This window comes from Canis lupus, chromosome 1 (genome assembly GCF_011100685.1).
Source record: "Canis lupus familiaris isolate Mischka breed German Shepherd chromosome 1, alternate assembly UU_Cfam_GSD_1.0, whole genome shotgun sequence".
Classification (NCBI taxonomy): domain Eukaryota; kingdom Metazoa; phylum Chordata; class Mammalia; order Carnivora; family Canidae; genus Canis; species Canis lupus.
Genome location: NC_049222.1, coordinates 105,464,988 through 105,490,552, shown reverse-complemented (window position 1 = coordinate 105,490,552; position 25,565 = coordinate 105,464,988). Strand labels below are relative to the sequence as shown.

The following is a 25,565-nucleotide window of genomic DNA, read 5'->3' as shown; positions in this document are numbered from 1 at the left end:
AACAAACCATCAGAAAATTCCCTTGGTGCCATTTCTCTCTACCCCCTCTCTTCATGCTCATTTGTTTTTCTAAAGTAATTTCTATGCCCAATATGGGGCTTGAACTCATGACCCTGAGATGAAGTTGTATGCTCTACCAACAGAGCCAGCCAGGTGCCTCTCCATTTATATTTAGCTACCAACACACTTAAGATAATTTTTAATCATCAACAGTAGGGTGAGCTGTTTCACCCACAACACTACTGAGACCAAATGTGTGGGGTTTTCTCTACACCAATTCTCCAGCTCTCCTGACATCAGGTGGGTGTCATATAATTCAATTCTGAAACCAACTGCTTGGAATTAGTACAGATCCCAGAGATTAAGGACTTGGTCTCACAACACTGTCTCCACTTCAGATGCCAATCCCAAGTCCTGGGCTTCCTGTACTTCTGACCTACTAACTCTAAATAGCTACACATTCCAGTATATTCTTGAGGTAGGAGTGATATAAGGGATCATTTCTCAATTCTTTATTCCTGACCTTAACAGAAATACTTATAACATTTGGCCATTAACAGAAGGCCCTATGTTCATTGCAGTTAATCTATAGATCAGATTAACTTTCTTCCTCACCCTATGTACTGAGCATACATTTCTATTTTAAATATAATGGAGTGTTGAAATATTTAAAGTGCTTTCCTGAAAATGTTAGCATAATAGAGATATGTTCTAATCACATCACAGTAGAGTGTATTACACCACAGTCTATTAAAATACAGGCATTACTGGAGTAAAACCTGCTTAGTCATATTGTATAATGATTCATTTTGCATCAAAACTGAAGTCAAACTGCTTTCTTTTTTATGTCTAAATATGAGGGATATACTAGCAATACTACAAAACTTTCATGTTTTCTTCTGTACTGAAAAAATCTGTAAATGAAGAGAACTGGCAATACTTCCAAAGAAGTGGGAACGTTTCTTGTAAGGTGTTGAATATTTCAAAATTTCCAAGTTATTTATGTTTTTCTGAACATTCTAAAAGATTTTATTTTATTTAACGAAGAGCACACAAAAGCAGAGAGAGAGAAGGGGGGGAGGTAGGCTCCCTGCTGAGCAGGGAGCTGGACATGGGGCTCAATCCCAGGACCCTGAGATCATGACCTGAGCAGAAGGCAGACGCTTAACTGACAAAGCCAAGCCATTTTTCTAATTCTTTTAAATTCTAGTTTAGCAATCTATATTTGTGGAAATTATTCTCAATTTTCAAATTAAGATATAGTTCTTAGTAATTTCTACAAGTTTTGAAAATCTCTTATTTATTTAGTATTCATGTGTCTGCACATCTCAAAATCAGTATTTCAGAAGATCTATTATATCAATTTTGATAAGACATTAGTTTTATGTCTTTATGTCTGTTTTTCTACACTCCATTATATTTGATACAATTCTCATTTCTGCCTTTGTTGGATTGACACTATATCTTTTTTAAAACTCTTGAATTGGACTTGTACAACCTAAAATGCCTAGTGATGTATGTAATTTTTAATGTAAATTTATGGCTAACTTATTCCCTCTAAATACTTTTTCATTAAATAAATACCACAAGTTTGTACAAGAATTTTCTTGTCTTTTCATATACAAAAACTAGTTATCAAAACAGTGACTATCTTTTAGGTTTTTAATATTTTAAATTTTCTGAAAGTATAGTTTTCCATATACTATTATTTGACATATGATAAACATCTAATTATAAAATATCCTATGGTTTTTGAAAGTTTGTGATATTGTTGCAAAATGAACCTTTTAGAATCTCTAAAAGAAAGGATTTTTTTTTATTGGAGTTCAGTTTGCCAACATATAGCATATCACCCAGTGCTCATCCCGTCAAGTGCCCCCCTCAGTACCTGTCACCCAGTCCCCCCCCGTCCCCCTGTCCACCTCCCTTTCCACTACCCCTTGTTCGGTTCCCAGAGTTAGGAGTCTCTCATGTTCTGTCACCCTCACTGATATTTCCCACTCATTTTCTCTCCAAGAAAGGATTTTTTAAAATAATTTTTTAAAGATTTATTTGACAGAGAGCAAGAGAGCACAAGCAGGGGGAGCAGCAGAGAAAGAAGGAGAAACAGGCTCCCCACTGAGCAGGAATCAATTCCAGGACCCTGGGATCATGACCTGAGCAGAAGAAGGCAGATGCTTAACCAACTGAGCCACCCAGACACCCCTAAAAAACATTTTATTCAAGCCCAATTTAGGACAGCTGCCCCAAATCAATATTGTTTTGTTCCATAAACATAAACAAAAACACTCAGGTTATTCACCCTCACTCTCACCTCTGCTGTTGTGGAAATGGTAAAGGTCTCACCATGGATATATTAAGTAGGAGACATGGGAGTCCAAACTCACTCCTCTGCTTCCCTCAAGCTAACTAACATCACTTAATACACAATATTCTACCTTCTAAATATCCTAATTCCTACTTGGATTTTATCTCGTCATATTTCCCAGCTGTCTCCTGAACTCTAAAAATATCCTACAATGAGATACCATCTCATACCTATTGAGACAGCAACTATAAAAAATTAGGGGCGCCTGGCTGGCTTAGTCAGAAGATCATGTGACTCTTGATCTCAGGGTTGTGAGTTCAAGTCCCATGTTGGATGTAGAGCTTACTTTCAAAAAAAAAAAAGATCTTTTTTCTTGTTTATCTGTGTCATGTCAATTTGATTCTTAGCCTAACTAGAAGGTCTCTGAAGGTAGAGGAAACTCTTCTTCCCCAATAACCCCAAAGAACTAAATAGATTCAATGTGACATTTGTACAAGTATGTTCAGAGCAACATTATTCGCAATAGCCAAAAGGTAAAAGCAACCCAGGACATTCATGGACACATAATGGATAAATAAAATGCAGTATGCAATGGAATATTAGCCTTAAAAAGGAAGGAAATTCTTGTGTGTGCTACAAACTTGAGGTAAGGTTATTGCTAAGTAAAACAAGCCAATAACAAAAGGACAAATACTGTGTGATTCTATTTGTATGAAATACTTGGAGCAGTTGGATTCACAGAGCCAGAAAATAGAATGGCATTTGTCAAGGGCTGGGGGAGGGGAATCGTTTATTGCGTACATACTTACAATTTGCTGGATGGAAAGAGTCCTGGAAATGGATGGTGGTGATAGTTGTGCAACAGAGTGTGCATACGCTCAATGCCACTGAACTGTACAGTTAAAAACAGTTAAAATGTTAAATTTTATGCATATTTCACTACCATTAAAAATAATTTAAGAAACACATCCCGAGAAATTTTCTGTGTGTTTTTTTTTAAAAGCTTTTATGTATTTATTCATGAGAGACACAGAGAGAGAGAAGCAGAGACAGAGCAGAGGGAGAAGCAGGCTCCATGCAGGGAGCTGGACATGGGACTTGATCCTGGGCCGAAGGCAGGCGCCAAACTGCTGAGCCACCCAGGAATCCTTCTGTGTGTTTTTTTAGAAAAATATTTTACTTTTAAGTAATCTCTACACCCAACTTGGGGCTCAGACTCACAATATCAAGGTCAAGAGTCACATGCTGAAAAAAAAAAAAGTTACATTACATTCGCTATTTCCTGAGCCAGCTGGGTGCCCTGACATCTCCTGTGTTTAGTTTATTGCCTTATTTTCATCATTTAGCTGATTCTTGCCATAAGATACAGGAAAAAAATGTATGGCAATCTCTCCCCACTTATAAACAATCAAATGACAAGGTCTTCTCTTAGGCTTGAGGTAAAAACACATAGTTGACCTTCAGGGTCATGCAATATCTGATACCTTATTCCCTCTTCCTGATCCATCCTAGGCGTGTGAATCATCAAAACCAAAGGCTCAGGGCACCTGGGTGGCTCAGGTCATGATCTTGGGGTCCTGGGATTGTCATCATCGTCATTGTTGTCACCTCCCTGCTCAGTGGGGAATCTGCTTCTCTTTGTCTGCCTCTCTCCCCAGCTTATGCACGCTCTCTCTCAAATAAATAAAGAAAATATTTTTTAAAGGTTTTAAAAAGCTACAAATAGTGTGGATGTTATCTTGGTCAAGAAGAGTCCTAGTAACGAACTAGGGGTGGTGGAACGGGAGGTGGGCGGGGGATGGGGTTGACTGGGTGACGGGCACTGAGGTGGGAACTTGATGGGATGAGCACTGGGTGTTATTCTATATGTTGGCAAATTGAACACCAATAAAAAATAAGTTTATTAAAAAAAAAGAGTCCTAGAGCAGTATCCTGAACCATTTTGCTTCGTAATGTTTGTGTTGCTCCATTTACCAAACGTGCCTGAAAAAAATATATGTAAGCATGTGCAAAATCCAGCACAGGTACAGAGAGATACCAGTGTATTTGGGAGCTTTAACTTTAAACTCTATCCGTGTGGCATTTCTGGGACTGATGGTGGTCACCAGGAAAATATGAGACAGGTGGTGCTAAAGAACACATCCCTGCTACTCTGTGAACACAGGAAAAAAAAGTTTGCATCCAGAGTCACCAGGGAAATGTTTCAACCCCAAATCTGTCATTGGGTGGGGCCTATTATGCTTTATATAGTGATTAAAGTAGAGTCACTAAGTAATGTTTTGTGTGCAATAACTGATTGAATCGTCCACTCTCTAAATAAGTACTGTTGTTTTATTATTTTTCCAAGTGAGGAGACCCTAAGCACAGCGTGTACAACCACTCTAGCTCACATCCTTCCAGATAGCAGCATCAGAAACTGGATTTGTGTTTTCTAGCTACAAAGACAAGTATCTCAATCGTGATGCTACATGAAAAAAAGTAGTTTTACTCAAGTCCTCACCTTAACATCTGGACTTAATTTTGCTGCTATCATTTGCCATTTTTAAGTAATTTGATCTTCATGAGTAATTGTGATTCTGGCAATTTTATAATTATGTCTATAAGCTTATCGTATTTTTTAAAAAGATTTTACTTAAAAAAAAATTAAAAAAAATAAAAAGATTTTACTTGAGAGAGAGAGCATGGGTCGGGGGAGGGAGAGGAGAAGCAGGCTCCCCGCCCCCTCCACCCCGCTAAGCAGGGAGCCAGATGGAGGGCTCCATCTCAGGACCCCAGGATCATGACCTGAGTCGAAAGCAGACACTTAACTGACTGAATCACCCAGACACCGCTATAAGTTTATTTAATAGGCCAGTGTTACCTATGAATATTTAAAGATGCAAATAAGCTGATAATACTCTGACTACCATAAAATCCTATAGAAAGATGATCTAAAATGAATGTTGGGTTTATAGGGACAAAAATGGCTCAATATTGATGATGGTGATAGAAAAGGTGTCCATCCTTATCCCTGGAACAAGCATACATGGTGGCAATCACCAAAATCTTTGTACTACCACATGGTGGGCTAATATCTGGATTTTGAAACATGTAGAGGAGACAAAATGTGATTAAAATAGAGGCTATTTTTAAATATTATTGATTATATATGATATAATGAAGGAGGACTAAATGAAATTCTACTAGGAATGACATAATAATTATTGAAATAGATTCATCAAGACAAATATTCAAAATGACATCAAGAAGGCATGGAAACAAATGCATTGTATAAGTTTAAATAGTAGATTCATTGTGAGCTTAGGACTGCTATCTAAATATTTATTTTGGGGGGTGGGGCAAGATGGCGGAGAGGTAGGGTCCCCAAGTCACCTGTCCCCACCAACTGACCTAGATAACTTTCAAATCATCCTGAAAACCTATGAATTCGACCTGAGATTTAAAGAGAGAACAGCTAGAACTCTACAGATAAAAGAGTTTGCACTTCTAACAAGGTAGGAAGGTGGAAAAATAAAAAAGAATCAAGTGGGGGAAGGGGCTCCCCCCAGGAGCCGGGCTAAGGCTGACAGCGAAAGCCTCCTGGGACAGGAAAGCCCAGTCCCAGAGAAGCAGGAACTTTAAAAATCCACACAGTATTCTTTCCCACAGAAAGGTGCTCAGCAGGGAACTTGGGCTGAACCGCAGGAGGGGCAATGGAGTCTCCAGTCTCCCAGGGTCACTAACAGAGGAAGTGCACCGGGAGGAGAGCCTGCCACAGACCCAGGGCCGAGCTCTGTAAAGGGCTAGAGCACGCGCCTGGTGGGACCTTAGGAGAAGCTCAGGCAGCGGCTCCGGGGGAGGGGGCTGCGCCCTGCTGCCTTGAGGAGCCCTGGCCCCAGGAGCACAATTCCAGCAGCACAGGCCGCGGATCCTGGGCACTGAGCAGACACAATCCAGGATCCTGCGCTCCCCCCGGGACAGGCAGAGGCGTGGAGGACACAGGACAGCGAGGACTCTCCTGCCCCTGGGGGCCCCCAAGCCATGCAGGTCAGTGCCCCCAGCCTCTGGAGCATCCAGACCAGTGCGGACTGGGAGACTGCGGTAGTTACTGCGGGAACTGACCCCAGGGCTGGAGATCTGGCCGCTGCCAATGTTGTTGTTCCTCGTGGTGTCACCCTGTGCCTAAGAGGGAGGGCCGCCAGGGAACAGGGGCCTCACAGGATAAACACTCCCACTGAGCCATGCACACACCTGAGAATATGCACAGCAGTCCCCTCCTCCAGAAGACCAGCAGGAAGGACAGGGGAAGGGATCCCTGGGTGGCGCAGCGGTTTGGCGCCTGCCTTTGGCCCAGGGCGCGATCCGGGAGACCCTAGATCGAATCCCACATCGGGCTCCCGGTGCATGGAGCCTGCTTCTCCCTCTGCCTGTGTCTCTGCCTCTCTCTCTCTCTCTGTGTGACTATCATAAATAAATAAAAATTAAAAAAAAAAAAAAAAGGAAGGACAGGGGAAGAGCAAGTTCCTGGCCGAGCACCGCTGGAAAGCTCCAGGGGAAGTTGAGGGATTTACAGTATATAGAACCAGAGGATACCACTCCTTGTTTTTGTTGTTGTTGTTGTTTTGATTTTTGTTTTTTTTTCTTTTCCCAGTACAACTCGTTTTTAGCCACTCTGAACTGAGCAAAATGACTTGAAAGAAGAACTCACCACAAAAGAAAGAATCAGAAAGAGTACTCTCTGCCACAGAGTTATAGATTTTGGATTACAATTCGATGTCAGAAAGCCAATTCAGAAGCACAATTATAAAAAAAAAAAAAAGAAGAAGCACAATTATAAAGCTACTGGTAAGGCAGCCCGATTGGCTCAGTGGTTTACCGCTGCCTTCAGCCCAGGGCATGATCCTGGAGACCCAAGATTGAGTCCCACGTTGGGCTTCCTACATGGAGCCTGCTTCTCCCTCTGCCTGTGTCTGTGCCTCTCTCTCTCTGTGTCTCTCATGAATAAATAAATAAAATCTTAAAAATAAAGCTACTGATGGCTCTGGAAAAAAGCATAAAAGATTCAAGAGACTTCATGGCTGCAGCATTTAGATCTAATCAGGCCAAAATTAAAAATCAATTAAATGAGATGCAATCCAAACTGGAGGTCCTAATGATGAGGGTTAAAGAGGTGGAAGAAAAAGTGAGTGACATAGAAGACAAGTTGATGGCAAGGAAGGAAGCTAAGGAAAAAAGAGAAAAACAATTGAAAGACCATGAGGAAAGGTTAAGGGAAATAAGTGACAGCCTCAGGAGGAAAAATCTACATTTAATTGGGGTTCCAGAGGGCGCCAAAAGGGAGAGATGACCAGAAAGCATATTTGAACAAATCATAGCTAAGAACTTCCCTAATTTGGGGAGGGAAACAGGCATTCAGATCCAGGAGATAGAGAGATTTCCCCCCCAAAAAAATCAATAAAAACCATTCAATACCTCAACATTTAATAGTGAAACTTGCAAATTCCAAAGATAAAGAGAAAATCCTTAAAGCAGCGAGCCACAAGAGATTCTTAATTTATATGGGGAGAAATATCAGATTAACAGCAGACCTCTCCACAGAGACTTAGCAGAAAAGAAAGGGCTGGCAGGATATATTCAGGGTCCTAAATGAGTAGAACATGAAGCCAAGAATACTTTATCCAGCGAGGCTCTCATTCAGAATAGAAGGAGAGATAAAGAACTTCCAAGATAAGCAGAAACTGAAAGAATATGTGACCACCAAACCGGCTCTGCAAGAAATATTAAGGGGTACCCTGTAAAAGAAAAAGGAAACCCAAAGGAAAAATCCACAAAAACAGGGACTGAATAGGTATTACAATGACACTAAATTCATATCTTTCAATAGTTACTCTGAACATGAATGGGCTTAATGATCCCATCAAAAGATGCAGGGTTTCAGACTGGATAAAAAAGCAAGACCCATCTATTTGCTGTCTACAAGAGACTCCTTTTAGATCTAAGGAGACCTCCAGCCTGAAAATGAAAGGTTGGAGAACCATTTATCATTCAAATGGTCCTCAAAAGAAAGCAGGGGTAACCATCCACATATCAGATAAATTAAAGTTTATCCCAAAGACTGTAAAAAGAGATGAAGAGGGACACTATATCATACTTAAAGGATCTATCCAACAAGAAGACCTAACAATCATGAATATTTATGCCCTAATGTGGGAGCTGCCAAGTATATCAATCAATTAATAAGCAAAGTAAAGACACATTTAGATAATAATACACTAATACTGGGAGACTTCAACATGGCGCTTTCTGCAAATGACAGATCTTATAACCACATCTCCAAAGAAACAAGAGCTTTGAATGATATACTAGACCAGATGGATTTCACAGATAAATGCAGAACTTTGCATCCGAACGCAACTGAACACACATTCTTCTCAAGTGCACATGGAACTTTCTCCAGAATAGACCACATACTGGGTCACAAATCAGGTCTCAACCAATACCAAAAGATTGGGATTGTCCCCTGCATATTTTCAGACCACAATGATTTGAAACTTGAACTCAATCACAAGTTGAAACTTGGAAGAAACTCAAACATGTGGAGGTTAAAGAGCACCCTGTTGAAAGATGAAAGAGCCAACCAGGAAATTAGAGAACAATTAAAACGATTCATGGAAACTAATGAGAATGAATATACAACAGTTCAAAATCTTTGGGAAACAGCAAAAGCAGTCCTGAGAGGGAAATACATTGCAATACAAGCATCCCTCAAAAAATTGGAAAAAACTCAAGTACACAACCTAACCTCCCACCTAAAGGAACTGGAGAAAGAACAGCAAATAAAACCTACACCCAGCAGAAGAAGAGAGTTAATAAAGATTCGAGCAGAACTCAACGAAATAGAGACCAGAAGAACTATAGAACAGATCAACAAAACTAGGAGTTGTTGCTTCTTTGAAAGAATTAATAAGGGCAGCCCAGGTGGCTCAGCGGTTTAGCGCCGTCTTCAGACCAGGGTGTGATCCTGGAGACCCAGGATCGAATCCCACATCGGGTCCCGGCCTGGAGCCTGTGTCTCTGCCTCCCTGCCTGTGTGTGTGTGTGTGTGTGTGTGTGTGTGTGTCTCATGAATAAATAAATAAAATCTTAGAAAAAGAAAGAATTAATAAGATAGATAAACCATTCGCCAGCCTTATTAAAACAAAAGTGAAAAGACTCTAATTAATAAAATCATGAATGAAAACGGAGAGATCACAACCAATACCGAGGAAATACAAACGATTTTAAAAACATTATGAGCAGCTATACACCAATAAATTAGGCAAACTAGAAGAAATGGATGAGTTTCTGGAAAACCACAAGCTACCAAAACTGGAACAGGAAGAAATAGAAAACTTGAACAGGCCAGGGAGGAAATTGAAGCAGTCATCAAAAACCAGGAGGAAATTGAAGCAGTCATTAAAAACCTCCCAAGACACAAAAGTCCAGGGCCAGATGGCTTCCCAGGAGAATTCTATCAATTGTTTAAAGAAGAAACCATACCTATTCTACTAAAGCTGTTCTGAAGGATAGAAAGGGATGGAATACTTCCAAACACATTCTACAAGAGCAGCAGCACCTTAATTCCATTACCAGACAAAGACCCCACCAGAAATAAGAATTATAGACCAATATCCCTGACAAACACAGATGCAAAAATTCTCAACAAAATACTAGCCAGTAGGATCCAACAGTACATTAAGAAGATTATTCACCATGACCAAGTGGGATTTATCCCCAGGATGCAAGGCTGGTTCAACACTTGTAAAGCAATCAATATGATAGATCATATCATCAAGAGAAAAAACAAGGGGATCCCTGGGTGGCGCAGTGGTTTGGCGCCTGCCTTTGGCCCAGGGCGCGATCCTGGAGACCCGGGATCGAATCCCACGTCAGGCTCCCGGTGCATGGAGCCTGCTTCTCCCTCTGCCTATGTCTCTGCCTCTCTCTCTCTCTCTCTCTCTCTCTGTAACTATCATAAATAAATAAATAAATAAATTAATTAATTAATTAATTAAAAAATTTTTTAAAAAAAGAAAAAACAAGAACCATATGATCCTCTCAATAGATGCAGAGAAAGCATTTGACAAAATACAGGATCCATTCCTGATCAAAACTCTCCAGAGTGTAGGGATAGAGGGAACATTCCTCAGCATCTTAAAAGCCATCTATGAAAAGTCCGCAGCAAATATTCTCAATGGGGAAACACTGGGAGCCTTTCCTCTAAGAGCAGGAACACGACAGGGATGTCCACTCTCACCACTGCTATTTAATATATTACTAGAAGTCCTAGCCTCAGCAATCAGACAACAAAAAGAAATAAAAGGCATTCAAATTGGCAAAGAAGAAGTCAAACTCTCCCTCTTCACAGATGACATGATATTGTACAGAGAAAACCAAAAGACTCCACCCCAAGATTGCTAAAACTCATACAGTAATTTGGCAGTGTGGCAAGATACAAAATTAATGCCCAGAAATCAGTGGAATATCTATACACTAAAAATGAAACTGAAGATAGAGAAATTAAGGAGTCAATCCCATTTACAATTGCACACAAAAGCATAAGATACCTAGGAATAACGAACTAGGGGTGGTGGAAGGGGAGGTGGGTGGGGGGTGGGGGCGACTGGGTGACAGGCACTGAGGTGGGCACTTGATGGGATGAGCACTGGGTGTTATTCTATTTGTTGGCAAATTGAACACCAATAAAAAATAAATTTATGAATAAAAAAATAAATTGAAACCTGTTCAAAAAAAAAAAAAAGAAAGGTACCTAGGAATAAACCTAACCAAAGAAGTAAAGAATCTATACCCTACAAACTACAGAACACTTCTGAAAGAAATTGAGGAAGACACAAAGAGATGGAAAAACATTCCATGCTCATGGATTGGAAGAATTAATATTGTGAAAATGTCAATGTTACCCAGGGAAATTTACACATTTAAGGCAATCCCTATCAAAATACCATGGACTTTCTTCAGAGAGTTGGAACAAATAATCTTAAGATTTGTGTGGAATCAAAAAGACCCCGAATAGCCAGGGGAATATTGAAAAAGAAAACCAGAGCCGGGGGCGGGGGGGGCATCACAATACCGGATTTCAGGTTGTACTACAAAGCTGTGATCATCAAGAAAGTATGGCACTGGCACAAAAACAGAGAATCCACAAATGGGCCCTCAATTCTATGGTCAGATAATATTAGACAAAGCAGGAAAGACTATCCACTGGAAAAAGGACAGTTTCTTCAATAAATGGTGCTGGGAAGATTGGACATCCATGTGCAGAAGAATGAAACTGGACCATTCTCTTACACCATACACAAAGATAAACTCAAAATGGATGAAAGATCTAAATGTGAGACAAGAATCCATCAAAATCCTAGAGGAGGACACAGGCAACACCCTTTTTGAACTCAGCCACAGCAACTTCTTGCAAGATACATCTATGAAGGCAAGGGAAACAAAAGCAAAAATGAACTATTGGGTCTTACTCAAGATCAAAAGCTTCTTCACAGCCAAAGAAACAGTCAACAAAACTAAAAGACAACCTACAGAATGGGAGAAGATATTTGCAAATGACGTATCAGATAAAGGGCTAGTACCAAAGATCTATAAAGAACTTCTTAAACTCAACAGCAAAGAAACAAACAATCCAATCATGAAATGGGCAATTTCTGTGAACAGAAATTTCACAAAGACATAGACATGGCCAACAAGCACATGAGAAAATGCTCCGCATCCTTTGCCGTCAGGGAAAAACAAATCAAAACCACAATGAGATACCACCTCACACCAGTGAGAATGGTGAAAATTAACCAGACAGGAAACAACAAATGTTGGAGAGGATGCGGAGAAAGGGGAACCCTCTTGCACTCTTGGTGGGAATGTGAACTGGTGCAGCCACTCTGGAAAACTGTGTGGAGGTTCCTCAAAGAGTTAAAAATAGACCTGCCCTACGACCCAGCAATTGCACTGCTGGGGATTTACCCCAAAGATACAGATGCAGGACACCTGCACCCCAATGTTTATAGCAGCGATGTCCACAATAGGCAAACTGTGGAAGGAGCCTCGGTGTCCATCGAAAGATGAATGGATAAAGAAGCTGTGGTCTATGTATACAATGGAATATTACTCAGCCATTAGAAACAACAAATACCCACGCTGGGGCTTCTTCACTGCGCGGGTGGTGGTTCTTCTAGACTCAGGAGTGAGTACAGGTCCCGCTGGGGAGCATGAGTTTCCTCTTTCTCGTCTAAACGTGCTCACCGCAGTCTCCTCTTCCTCCATGGCCGAAGTGTGGGGGTCGCTACGAGCCCTAAAATACCCGCGCCCTCGCCTGCACCCCAAGTACATGCGGACGTCGCGGTGGGAGGCCGGGTGTGCGTCCCCATCGGTTTCCAATCGCAGCAAGGCTGGTCTCTGCCCTCGGCACTTTGTGTGGGTTCTACGCTGACTCCTCGGCGTCCTGCAGAGCCCCATTCTGCCAGGTGACCTGTGGTGATGATGTAATAGGGAGAGCAGAGAGGAGGCAGATGGGGAAGGAAAGAGGCAGAAATAGTGGAGGTCAGGGAGGATCAGAAAGGTTGGGAAGAGGAGCACCTGGATGGCTCAGTGGTTGAGCATCTGCATTCAGGTCAGGACATGATCCCCGGGTCCTGGGATGGTGTCCCGTCCAGTCCCGCTTGGGGTCCCCCCAGGGAGCCTGCTTCTCCCTCTGCCTATGTCTCTGCCTCTCTCTCTCTCTCTCTCTCTGTGGCTATCATAAAAAAAAAGAAAAAGAAAAAAAAAAGAAAAGGAAGAAAGAAAAAGGTTGAGGAGAAAGCAACAAGAGGGGAAACAAGTGTCCCAGTGGGGCAGAACAGGTGTGAGAGAAGGAGAAGGGCAGAAAGAGCAGGACAGGAGAGAGGAACAGAATGAGGGGAAACCCAGGGGAAAAGAGGACCTCACCCCCCCCACCAAAAAAAAGAGTGTCAAAGAAAAAAAATGTAATGATGCTTGTTAAAGGTGGTAAGGCAGGGATTATTCAGGACCATTGCCCCCCAACTGTAAGATTTACGGTTGGGGAGAGAGATTGGACTCAGCCCTGACTACATCCTGGGCAAGTGGGAATTCGAAGATAAGGAGCAAGGAGGAGATTCCTGCATGGAAAATTGCCAACAGGAAACCTCACGGGTAAGTGTGGTTCTGGCTAAACAGACCGAACAGGATTCCTGCTGACAGGCCAGGGTGATCAGACATAACCTGGGGAATGGTGGGGGGATGAGGATAAGGAGGGTGGAAGGTTCTGGATAAACTAACTTTGCAGGATTCTTACCAAAGCTGATTTTTTTTAAAGATTTAATTTATTTATGAGAGAGAGCTCACAAGCACACTCAAGCACGCCCATGTAGGGCGAGGAACAGACATAGAGGGAGGGCAGACTCCTGAGAAGCAGGGAGCCCAAGGTAGGGCTTGATCTCAGGATGACCTGAGCTGAAACCAAGAGTCCATCCCTTAACCTACTGAGCCACCCAGGTGCCCCGCCAAGGCTGATTTTGTAGAGAAGTGTATAGATGCGCCTAGAAGAAGGTTTAAGGATCTGGCTGACTAAAGTTTGGTGAGGCAAAGTACCTTTGTTAAGAGACAGAGTGAGAGAAAGAAATCTGGGAGATAGGGATGCCTGGATGGTTCAGTGGTTGAGCGTCTGCCTTTGGCTTGGGTCATGACCCCAGGGGTCCTGCATCAGGCTCCCCCACAGGGAGCCTGCTTCTCCCTCTGTATCTCTGCCTCTTTCTGTGTGTCTCTCATGAACAAATAAATAACATCTTTTTAAAAAAAATCTGGCAGACTGACATGCAGAATAAGGGAAACACATCCTAGTGAAGAAAGAGGGCGTATCTGGATCCAGATGAGCACTAAGTTGTTTGGATATGGATGTCATTAAGTTATAACATTGATGGGTGGCTTTATAATCTAAGAAATTGAAGTTTGTTTCAATTATACAGATAAGGATGACGCGTCTAAAACTCCTGTCTCAAAGGCTTGAGCATTTTATGATTATTTGTATGAGAAGATACCTTCCAATTGCAATCCCTATTCAGCCAGGGGACAGCAATTGATTTAGTCAGTTGGGGTCACCCTCTTCCCTTTGCCTGGGTTGGGAAAGGGGAAGGGAGGGGCCCTGGGACAGGACTTGATTGTCCCTACACGTTTCCGTTTGAAAGGAGCGTTGAAACTGTTGGTTTAGTGATGAATTTACTTTTTTTCCCTCATTTCTTTACATTTAATTCATTATTTTTGAAACTAGGATAAATCTTAAGTTTACTCAATTTCTACTTTGAGAATAATAATTATTATTTTTTTTAAGTTTTTTATTTATTTATGATAGGCACACAGTGAGAGAGAGAGAGGCAGAGACACAGGCAGAGGGAGAAGCAGGCTCCATGCACCGGGAGCCTGACGTGGGATTCGATCCCGGGTCTCCAGGATCGCGCCCTGGGCCAAAGGCAGGCGCCAAACCGCTGCGCCACCCAGGGATCCCCTACTTTGAGAATAATTATTAATAAACTTCTGAAATAAGCTTGGTAGGATCCTATAATCAATTCGTCTTCCCGCTATAAGTATGAAATTTTTCTAAACTTTGACTTCATTATATTTTTGAAAACATGCCCAGACTTTTTCGCTTTTAAGTGAATTGTGTCTGGTTCGGATTGAGGCCCACTGGCTTTCTCATTTCTCCTCTTGAAAGCCATTCTCTTCCTTGCTACCTTCCAGAATGCAAGCCACTAAAAGTTGGCTTTTACTGTCTTCATATCTTGTCTCCACTTGTCACAGGAACCCCATCCGGTCAAGCCTTCAACAATCACTATGCCCCTGAGACTTTCTCTTTCAGAATCACCAGGGACCCCATTTCTCAGCCCAGGATTGAATCTCCTGGCTTCATCCTGCTTTTCCTGTCAGAAGCAGGTGGCACATGAGACCACTCTCTCTTCCTTGACACATTTTTCCTTGGTTTGAGGACATCCCACTAACCTTGACTACTCTACCTACCTTTTGGTTTTCCTGATCACCTCTCACCATCCCTGCTGGTGTCTGCTGAACTGCCTGGTCTCTGAGTGTGGGGCACCCCACAGCTTAATCCTTGTACCTCTTCTCTGTCTACCCCCTGCCTTTCCTCATCACCTCATCTCCTGGCTCTCAACATCACCTGCATATGTCCCAGTTTCCCCTCTCCTCCAGACTTCTGCCCTGAACTCCATCCCATGTCCAGCTGCCTCTACATCTCTGCTGGAACACCTGGGGCATGTCCATCTTATTTGTGCAGAACTGGCTCAAGCTCCCCCAGTCACCCTCCTCCTGCGCCCCCCACATCTAGGTTAAGGGTGACCCTGTACTTCCTGAGGCCTAGATGCACATCTTGGCGTGATTCTAAGTATAAGATACTATATTATTTGTAAATGTTTTAATGTATAAGATGAAAAAAGTTTGATGTTTGCTTAAAGTGAGAGGAGGAATACATGTTTTCTTTTTATTTTATTTTATTTTTTTATTTTTGTTTTTTGTTTTTGTTTTTTTGGAATACATGTTTTCTAAACTTCTTTCAAGATGTGAGAGGCAAATGTTGGAAGACCACGCCCTTCCCCATCTGCTACCCCAGCTGCCTCTCTGACCTCCTCTCCTGCTGGTCCCCTCCTCACCCTGCTGCAGCCATGCTGGCCTCTTCCCCTCACCCTGCTGCAGCCATGCTGGCCAGGCTTGCTCCTGCCTCAGGCTATCCCTCTGCCTGGGACTGTCTGGCTCCTCAGATGCAGGTGGCAAACAGCGTCCTCCCTCGAGTCCTCGATTTGATACTATCTTCTCTGATACCCCTTGACTCCCTCCCTGTTTCCTTCTGCCCCTTCAGCAAAGCCCTGGGTCCTCCGTTTCTGAGGCTGACAGCAGTTCCTGATCTAGGGAGAGGGGAGGGGGCCCTGCTCTGTGTGGGGTGTGGTCAGGACGGGTCTGTGACCTGGAGGGGAGTGTGGGTCCAGCCCAGGTCCCCACTGCTACAGTGAAAGGGGGGGTACTTCCCCGGAGCAGGGGCCAGTTCTGAAGAATGGGCTGGGAACACTCACTTGTGTCGGTGTCTGGAGGGGTTCATGGTCCCTGAGTCTCCTCCTGTGGCAGTGGCAGCAGGGACTAGTTATCTCCCCAGGGAGAGGTCTTCCTGTGTGAGGTTGTGGTACAGGAAGGACAGAGATTGATTCTAAGCATTCAGCTGCATATTCTTGACCCTCAGGACTCAGGACTCTCAAGACTGATCTTGTCTGAGGAAGAAGGAGGAAGGGAGGAGTCAGGCATGGCTGTTTGTCAGGTAAAGTCATATTGTTGGTTGTTTTTCCATCTCTCCCTCCTGCTGTGCCCTTCTTGGACTCGCTCATCTTCTCTGACTCTGACGTGTCCACCTGAGCTGTGTGTGTCCACACTCCCCAGGCCTTCCCTCAGTCTCTCTCCATGTAGATTCCATCTCATGGTGTCCCAGTGATGTGGAGCCTGTGAGGACCCCTGGGCGCATCCTCCTGGGCTTCACAACAGGCATGGGTTGGAGATGAGTGTGGGCCCCATGGTGTCAGGACAGTTGGGCAGCAGAGGTTGTTTTAGGGACTGCTTCTGCATGCACTGTCAGCCTCTGTATACCGGGATCAAAGGACCTATACATGGAAGTCACGTGTTCATAGGCATAAATAGTTGGTAAAATTTTTGAAAACGAGACCAATGGGAGAAAATCTGTGCCACTAAAGAAAGGAGTATTATTTTTAGTATATTGCTTTAAGTTCTGCTTCAGTGAACACCTTTCATCCCTGAATTTAACATACCCAGGTCTTTGACATTTTTTTTCTTTCCCTCTTCTTGTAATGGTCCCCACTCAGGCATTCTGTGCAGTGGTGAGATCTGGGAGGCCTGGCCGGCCTCTTTTCTGTGCCTTAATTTGGGGGAGATGCATCCAATGTGTGCTCTTGGTCATGATATTTGGTGAAATATTCTTGCTTAAAAACATGGCTTTTTTTTTTCACCTTTTTTGGTGATTGTTAATTTTCCACTAATGTTTCAAGTGTTTTCTGCAGCAATCCATATTTTTTTTTATCTAATTCTGTTCAAGTAGTGTGTACCAGTAATAAATTTTCAACTCTTGAATCCTTGTAGATTATTAGTTTATTAGTGGAGTAAACAAACTCAATCATATTTTTTAATGTCTAAATGTCTAAATTTAGGAGAGCAAAATTATATTTTTGACCATAAGTATTTAATAGATATTGGAATGAAGGGGCCAATGTATCCTTACATGTTTTACCACTTGTTTTAAAGCCTAAGATAGACTAATTTTGACAAACTAAATCAAGTACAATTTATATATTAGTTTGACCCAAAGAGACTGAATACACTATAAGCAAAAAATGATGAAAAATTTCACCCAAAAAATCAAGAGAAAACTCCTCTTATTTCTGTTTCAATTTAAGTGTGTATATTTATGTGTGCATGAATCCATGGATGTGCAGGCCCATGGTTTTTATAAAAGACACTTCATACTTTCGTAAATAAGTTTTAAATCTTTTTAACAGTTGGAATTACATCTGAAATAATTTCTATGGCTTTAGGTTATTTTTACACTATTACATCAGTGATTAAAATTATAGTAAGAATAGTAATACATTATGTTTGTGTATGTGTTTGTGTGTGTGTGTATAGTGACCTTCCAGGCAATTCCTTGTTATTATCCTTGAACTTGTTTCAAGTTTTCTCAGTTTGAGAACCCTCCATGAATGCACTTTAGATGGTATCTGTTACTTAAGTATTTAATTCTTATGTTCAATTTCAAAGCCCAGACCTCTGTGATCAGAAGTTGACTGCCACTTCTTAGCTACCTGACCCAAGAATAGTTTCTCAGAGTAACTGTGAGACAGGTGAAATTTGTAATTTCAGTAATTTGAGAACCGTTCTTTCTGTCATGAGCTATTCTTTTGTTTTATCAGCTTGGATGTGTAAAGCATTTAGAGTAATGCCTAGTACACGGGACATGTTGAAAAACCATTAGTCATTGCTGTCACTATTGTTATTACAATTTTTAGATTCCATGCTTTCTTTAAAGCTACCATGGGTATTGTCATCTCTGAGGATACCACTTGTATTGTAGTTCATCTAGATGTTGAATATCACTGAGTGTGTAGAACATAATATCTCACACTTCTAAATGGATAATACTGTGTTGAACTTGTGTGTGTTGGTATGTACTTCTTGTATTATCTACAAAAATGAGAAATCCACAACAATTTAGAGACTGTCCTAACCTCTTTTGGAAAAAGTACAATAAGTCAATTAGGGACACTTAACTTGCTCGGAAATATCTTCTGTGGATCTGTAAGAACACCACTTCAACCAAATCTATCCTTCACATCTCTCTTCTTCTCATTTTATGTGAAGATAAGAACTTTTTCCACAGCTCCTTGGTGAAATGTGTTCTCATTTCAGGGATGGTTGACCTTTAGTGATGTGGCCACAGAATTCTCGAGGAGTGAGAGTGCCTGGACCCTGCACAGCAGGAATTGTACAGGGATGTGATGTTGGAGAACTATAGGAACCTGGTCTCTCTGGGTGAGGATAATGTCTCTCCAGCAGTGGGGATCTGCCCTTGGCTATTTTTGCATTTTCCCTTGTTTGCCTCCTGGGAGCCCCTGCCCTGCTTGATTGAGATTGAAGCCTTGATGCAGAAATGATAACTTCTTGAGATGCCTGGGTGGCTCAATCGGTCAAGCATCTGATTCTTGATCTAAGCTTGAGTCTTGATCTCAGGGTCATGAGTTCAAACCCTATGTTGGGTTCCACGTGGAGCATGGAGCCAACTTAAAAAAGAAATGACAAGCTTCATAGTATACCATCTGGACTTTACACTTCCTCTTTCTTCAGGTCATCTGCCCATTTCATGATACATCAGGAGTGTTACAGAACTTAAGTATGCGTAAAACCTTCCAAGCTTTTACATACCCGATTCCGTTTTCTAGTCTTGTGGCTCTTAGAAGAGAGTGAGGTTTGCATATATTGTTCTGTTTTCTGTGCATTCAGAGAAGGAGACAAGCAGTGGAGGAATTTGTGAAGTGCTTTTTCTAGATCCACCTATAATGTCCTTACTCAGCTGAATAAAGGGGTTGAATTTTGGAAAAGCCACAGTGCATCATGTTTCTGTTATGTGATAAGCAGGAATCTTATCTGATGGAATTAAGTCTTTCTGACTTTTTTTTCTTAAGATTTTATTTATTCATGAGAGACACAGAGACAGAGACATAGGCAGAGGGAGAAGTAGGCTCTGTGCCGGAAGCCCCATGTGGGACTCGATCCCAGGACTCTGTGATCATGCCCTGAGCCAAAGGCAGACGCCCAACTGCTGAGCCACCCAAGCATCCCTAAATATTCTTTTTGAAGTAAGGGAAAGAGCCCTGGACTGTGGAGGGCAAAATAAAAAACAAACAAAACGCAAATGAATGGGAATGTGTAACAGGTTGTGTTGGGCTGGAGAGACTGGGGACCTCAAAACGGCCGACCAGAGGCCAGCAACCTCCCAACAATGCCGCCTTGCTGCCCTACCCTAACTTAGCTTCCGAAACCCGAAACCCATAATCCTTGCCCTAACCGGAATGCCACCCTGCCCCCATCTTCCCGTCGAAAACGTTTTATAAACCCCCCTCCGGTTTGCTGGGGCGCGACTTCCCTGGCTGGAGCTTCTCGGAGTCACGGAACCTCTCCCGGGAGCGCTCCCCATTAAAGCACTTTTAAACCTACCGCCTGGCTCTGCTGTCTTTAATTTTCTCCGACGATCATTAAAAGAAAACCTAACAGGTGGGAACACAGGCAGGCACTCAGAAGGGCAGAGAGGAGGCCACACCATTAATAGTGTTTGAGAGGGACATCTGGGTGGCTCAGGGATTTGGGCGTCTGCCTTTGGCTCCGGGAATGATCCCAGGATCCAAGACGAAGTCCTACATCGGGCTACCTACAGGGAGCCTGCTTCTCCCTCTGCCTCTCTCTGTGTGTCTTTCATGAATGAATAAATAAATCTTAAAAAAAAAAAAAGTGAGAAACTGCAGTGGGAGAGTTCTGTGAGAAAACAAAGGCTTCTTTCTTGTGAGCTCTCGGAGGAAATGTTTTTCTCCCTCTCCATATCAAACTTTTTCAGACATGTAAAATATACCCTTTCACACTCCAGTGGTGGTGCTGCAACTCCAACAGAGATGAAAGCAAAGCTCTTTTTTCTTAATGAATGAATTGCTGAATACAGTATTATTATCCCAAGATTTTATGGTAGGCTGCATTTTTTTCTTGACGTATGGTTGACATACGTTATTATGTTGGTTTCAGGTGTACAACATAGTGATTCCACAATTACATGCAATACAAAATACCGTAAGTGTAGTTACCCTGTGTCACAGCACAGTATTATTATAATATTACTGATTATATTCCCTATGCTGCACTTTTCATTTTTGTGACTCATTTTATAACTATGTTTGTACCTCTTAATCCCCTTCACTGAATTTGCTCATTGCCCACCTCCTCCCCTCAGACAACCATCAATTTGTTCACTGTATTTATGAGTCTATTTCTATTTTTTTTGTTTGTTCATGCATTTGTTTTGTTTTTTATATTCCACATATAAGTGAAATCATGATATTTGCCTTTTTCTGTTTGATTTAGTTCACTTAACATAATGCCTTGTATATCCATTCATGTTGTACAGATAGCAAGATTTCATTCTTTTTTTATGACTAATAATATTCCATTGTATATGTATGCCATACCTTCTTTATCCATTCATCTATCCTTGAACACTTGGGCTTCTTCCATACCTTGACTATTGTAAATAAGCTGCTATAAATATAGGGGCACATGTATCTCTTCAAATGTGTATTTTTGTATCCTTTGTGTAAATACCTAGTAGTGTAATTCCTGAATTATAGGGTAGTTCTGTTTTTAACTTTTTTTTTTTTAACTTTTTGAGGAACCTCCAAACTATTCTCCAGAGTGGCTGTACTAGTTTGCATTCCTAGAACAGTGCAAGACGGGTCTCCTTTCTCTGCAGCCTCACCAACACCTTTTGTTTCTTGTGTTTTTAATTTTAGCAATTCTGACAGGTGTCAGGTGGTATCTCATTGTGGTTTTGATTTGTGTTTCGCTAATGATGAGTGATGTTGAGCATCTTTTCATGTGTATGTTAGCCATCTGGATGTCTTCTTTTTTTACCTCTTTCTTACGGTATTTCCTTTCCACTCAGAAAGTCCCCTTAACATTTCTTGTAGGACTGGTTTAGTGGTCATGACATGAACCACTTTTTTTTAAATATATTTTTTTATTGGAGTTCGATATGCCAACATATAGCATAACACCCAGTGCTCATCCCGTCAAGTGCCCCCCTTCAGTGAACCACTTTTTTTTTTTAATTTTTATTTATTTATGATAGGCACACAGTGAGAGAGAGAGAGGCAGAGACACAGGCAGAGGGAGAAGCAGGCTCCATGCACCGGGAGCCTGATGTGGGATTTGATCCCGGGTCTCCAGGATCGTGCCCTGGGCCAAAGGCAGGCGCTAAACCGCTGCGCCACACAGGGATCCCTGAACCACTTTTTAATGTTGCAAAATGCCTATTCTGCATGAGTTTATAACAATATTGAGAAAAATATTTTATTTCTATGTTTTATTAATACTCCCTTATTTTCCCATTGTTATTCTTGATTTGAAATTTTGTGTTAAAATTTAGATTATTCATTAGATAATGTTGGTACAGATCATTTGTCTTTACAATATATCGTGTGCTTTAGAACTTTTTTAAAGATTTGCTTATTTATTTTGGAGAGACAGAGAGCACAAGAGGCAGCAAGTGGGGTGAGGAACAGAGGGAGAGAATCTTGAAGCAGACTCCCTACTGAGTGCAGTCTAATATAGGGCTCAGTCCTACACCCCATGCGATCATGACCTGAGCCAAAAGCCAAGAGTCAGAGGCTTAACTGAGACACCCAGGTGCCCTTCCTTTAGTACTTATTAATTCACATATATAGTAATATGTATATATATTTTTTCCTCCTCAAATAAGAGACAGCTATGTGGGACGCCTGGGTAGCTCAGTGGTTACGCACCTGCCTTCAGCTCAGGGCGTGACCCTGGAGTCCTAGGATCGAGTCCCACATCGGGATCCCTGCATGGAGCCTGCTTCTCCCTCTGCCTGTGTCTCTGCCACCGTCCCTCCCTCTCTCTCTCTGTCTCTCATGGATAAATAAATAAAATCTTTTTTAAAAAAAGAGACAGCTATGTATTTACTGACATTTGTTGGTGCTGTGGAGTTTTGGTGGAAACATATCCCTTTTTTAAAGCTAACTTAAGTTTCTACAAAGCATTTTTGTCATACGTTATTTATTTATTTTTTTGGAACTAGGCTTCCCCCAAATTAATTTGAATTATATGTAATCACTCCTTCTCCTTTTTTTTTTTTTAAGGTTTTATTTATTTATTAGAGACACAGAGAGAGAGAGAGGCAGAGACACAGGCAGAGGGAGAAGCAGGCTCCATGCAGGGAGCCTGACGTGGGACTCAATCCCGGGTCTCCAGGATCACGGTCCGGCGTTAAATTGCTGAGCCTCTGGGGCTGCCCATCACTCCTCCTTTATTAACAAAACAAAACAAAACAAAACAAAACAAAACAAAAAAATCCTACTTCAGGAATGCATGGGTGGCTCAGTGGTTGAGCATTTGCCTTCAGCTCAGGGTGTGATCCCTGGGTCCTGGGATCGAGTCCTCCATCGGGGTCCCTGTGAGGAGCCTGCTTCTCCCTCTGCCTGGGTCTCTGCCTCTCTCTTGAATAAATTTTAAAAATCTTTAAAAATAAATTCTATTTTATTGGTGTTTCTAGAAATTGAAGGTCATGGTTGAGAAGTTGCTTAACTCTGTTCAATATAAGTATTACTCTTGATGAAATATTGTTTTTTAATATGAAATATTTATATTTAGCAGCTACAATAGGAAACTGATGGTTCTTTATATCTTATAGCTATCCCTTCTATACTTTTCATCAAAAAATTACCACCACAAGAGAACAATAATACAGGATAAGTCTTCCATACAGTAATGTGGGAAAGGCATGCAGGCCATGATATTAAAGATTTTTGCATCAGGGTACTCCAGGAAAGCATGTATGACTTTGAGTGTCAGTGGAAAGATGAAAGAAACTACAAAGGATTTCCTGTGAATTATAAAGATCATCTCAGCAGTAGAAGAGATCAATCTGGTAGAAGGGATGAGGAAATAGGCTTGGATTAAGCTTGCAGGATGAACTGCCCATATGTCAAACTGAAGGGAAAATTTATACATGTAATAAAGCTGAGAAGTTTTTCAACAGTGGATCCTCAGTTTTACCACTTCAAAGAATTCCTCCTAGTGTCCAAACCAACATTTCTAATAAAGATGGGAGTGATTTTATGTATCCTTCGATACTGACACAAGACCATGAAGCAAAAAGGGAAAAACTTTACAAATGTAATGAGTGTGGCAAAGCTTATTATCAAGTGTCACACCTCAGTAGACATCGGATGATTCATACTAGAGAGAAACCTTACAAATGTAATGAACGTGGTAAGGTCTTCAGTGAAAATTCATATCTGGCAAATCATGAGAGAGTTCATTCTGGTGAGAAATTCTGTCAGTGCAATGAGTGTGGCAAAACCTTTACAGTGGATTCAAGCCTTAGTAATCATCACATAGTACATGCTGGAGAGAAATCCTCCAAATGTAATGAATGTGGTAGGCAGCCTGGGTGGCCCAGCGGTTTAGCGCCGCCTTCAGCCCGGGCATGATTCTGGAGACGCGAGGTCGAGTCCCACGTTGGGCTCCCTACATGGAGCCTGCTTCTCCCTCTACCTGTCTATTTCTCAGGAATAAATAAATAAAATCTTATAAAAAATTTTTTTTAAGTTACTGTTGTTTTTAAAGCAGTGGTTGGTAACCCAAACTATCCTATACCTCAGCCCTCCAAGCCTCATACCCCAGGTCTCAGGTCTCCTCCCTATGAAAGTCTTTGGAACGGAGCCCAGTGTGGAGTTTGGCCTCCTGGGTGAGTGGGGAATAGAAAAATGCCATTTTGTTGGGTGTCAGTATAGCATTGCCCTTTCTCCTCAGGGAGAGTTCTTTAATTTTGTTTTGTTTTTTAAGATTTTATTTATTTATTCCTGAGAGACACAGAGAGAGAGGCAGAGACACAGGCAGAGGGAGAAGCAGGCTCCATGCAGGGAGCCTGACGTGGGACTTCATCCGGATCCCAGGATCATGACCTGAGCCACCCAGGTGCCTCATCCAGGAAGAGTTTTGTATTTCACATTCTAACCTGTAATCCCTACACAGAAAACTCTATAGTTACACAACTAAACTCTTATTAAATTGATTCTAACTGTAGGAAATGTTCCCGGACTCACCGCGTCCCCACAGACCAGTTCCACAGATCCCAGTTCCCTGACCCCCGAATTGTTTCAGCTTCCCAAGGTTTTACCTTAGAATTGTTAGAAACAGTGACATAAGCAGGAAGCAAGGCTGCTCCTGAACATAACAAAGAATAAGTTTTACCCACAGAGGAAACACCTTGGGAACGCTTGGAGGGACGGCAACCGCTCTCCCGCATCAGGTGCGCCAAACGGGCCACGCCCCCTGACGGTCGCGCGGGCGAGGCCCCACCCCCCACCCCGCGCTCTCGCGGTACCTGCACGCCGACCTCGCCTCTCCACGCCACGCCCCCCTCGCCCGCCTGCATGTCCGCTTCCGCCCTTCCTCTTGCGATTCTCTGTTGGCCTCGCCGCTCTGCGCCCCGCCCCTTGATTGTTGCGTCCCACCTTCGCGGTTCCTGCGTTGGCCCCGCCTCCCTCTGCGCCCCGCCCCCACGTTGCCCCGCCTCTTTTTTTTTTTTTTTTTTTAAGATTTTATTTATTTATTCATGAGAGAGAGAGAAAGAGGCAGAGACACAGGCAGAGGGAGAAGCAGGCTCTGTGCAGGGAGCCCGACGTGGGACTCGATCCGGGGCCTCAGGGATCAGCCCTGAGCCAAAGGCAGACGCTCAACTTCTGAGCCACCCAGGCGTCCGGCCGGCCTCTTAACAGCTGTGCAGGTTCCTGTAGACCCCGAAGCGGATAGCGCGAAGCACAGGTCTCGCTGGGGAGCGTGATTTTCCGTCTTTCTCGTTTAAACCTGCTCATCGCAGTCT

The 25,565-nt window shown here is 42.4% G+C and overlaps 1 protein-coding gene across 12 annotated transcripts in view; it reads right to left on the bottom strand.

The window, feature by feature from the left end:
* LOC102156858 overlaps window positions 1-25,145 on the bottom strand; it is a 43,811-nt gene extending 18,666 nt beyond the window's left edge. For 2 of the 12 annotated variants that reach the window (XR_005354484.1, XR_005354485.1), the window contains exons 1-4: window positions 24,939-25,018; window positions 16,417-16,608; window positions 12,484-12,815; window positions 3,118-3,200 (exon numbers count right to left, since the gene is read on the bottom strand). Coding sequence is in view for 10 of the 12 variants with exons in the window: in XM_038527988.1 (XP_038383916.1) it covers window positions 3,118-3,200; window positions 12,480-12,815; window positions 16,417-16,442 (445 nt within the window). In the remaining 2 variants the exon portion in view is untranslated. Of the gene's footprint in view, window positions 1-2,113; window positions 2,157-2,637; window positions 3,201-12,479; window positions 12,816-16,416; window positions 19,357-24,938; window positions 25,019-25,067 lie in introns of those variants that run through there. The other 10 variants (XM_038527988.1, XM_038527990.1, XM_038527992.1 and 7 more) reach the window with 9 other exon arrangements.
* Window positions 25,146-25,565: the final 420 nt, after the last annotated feature.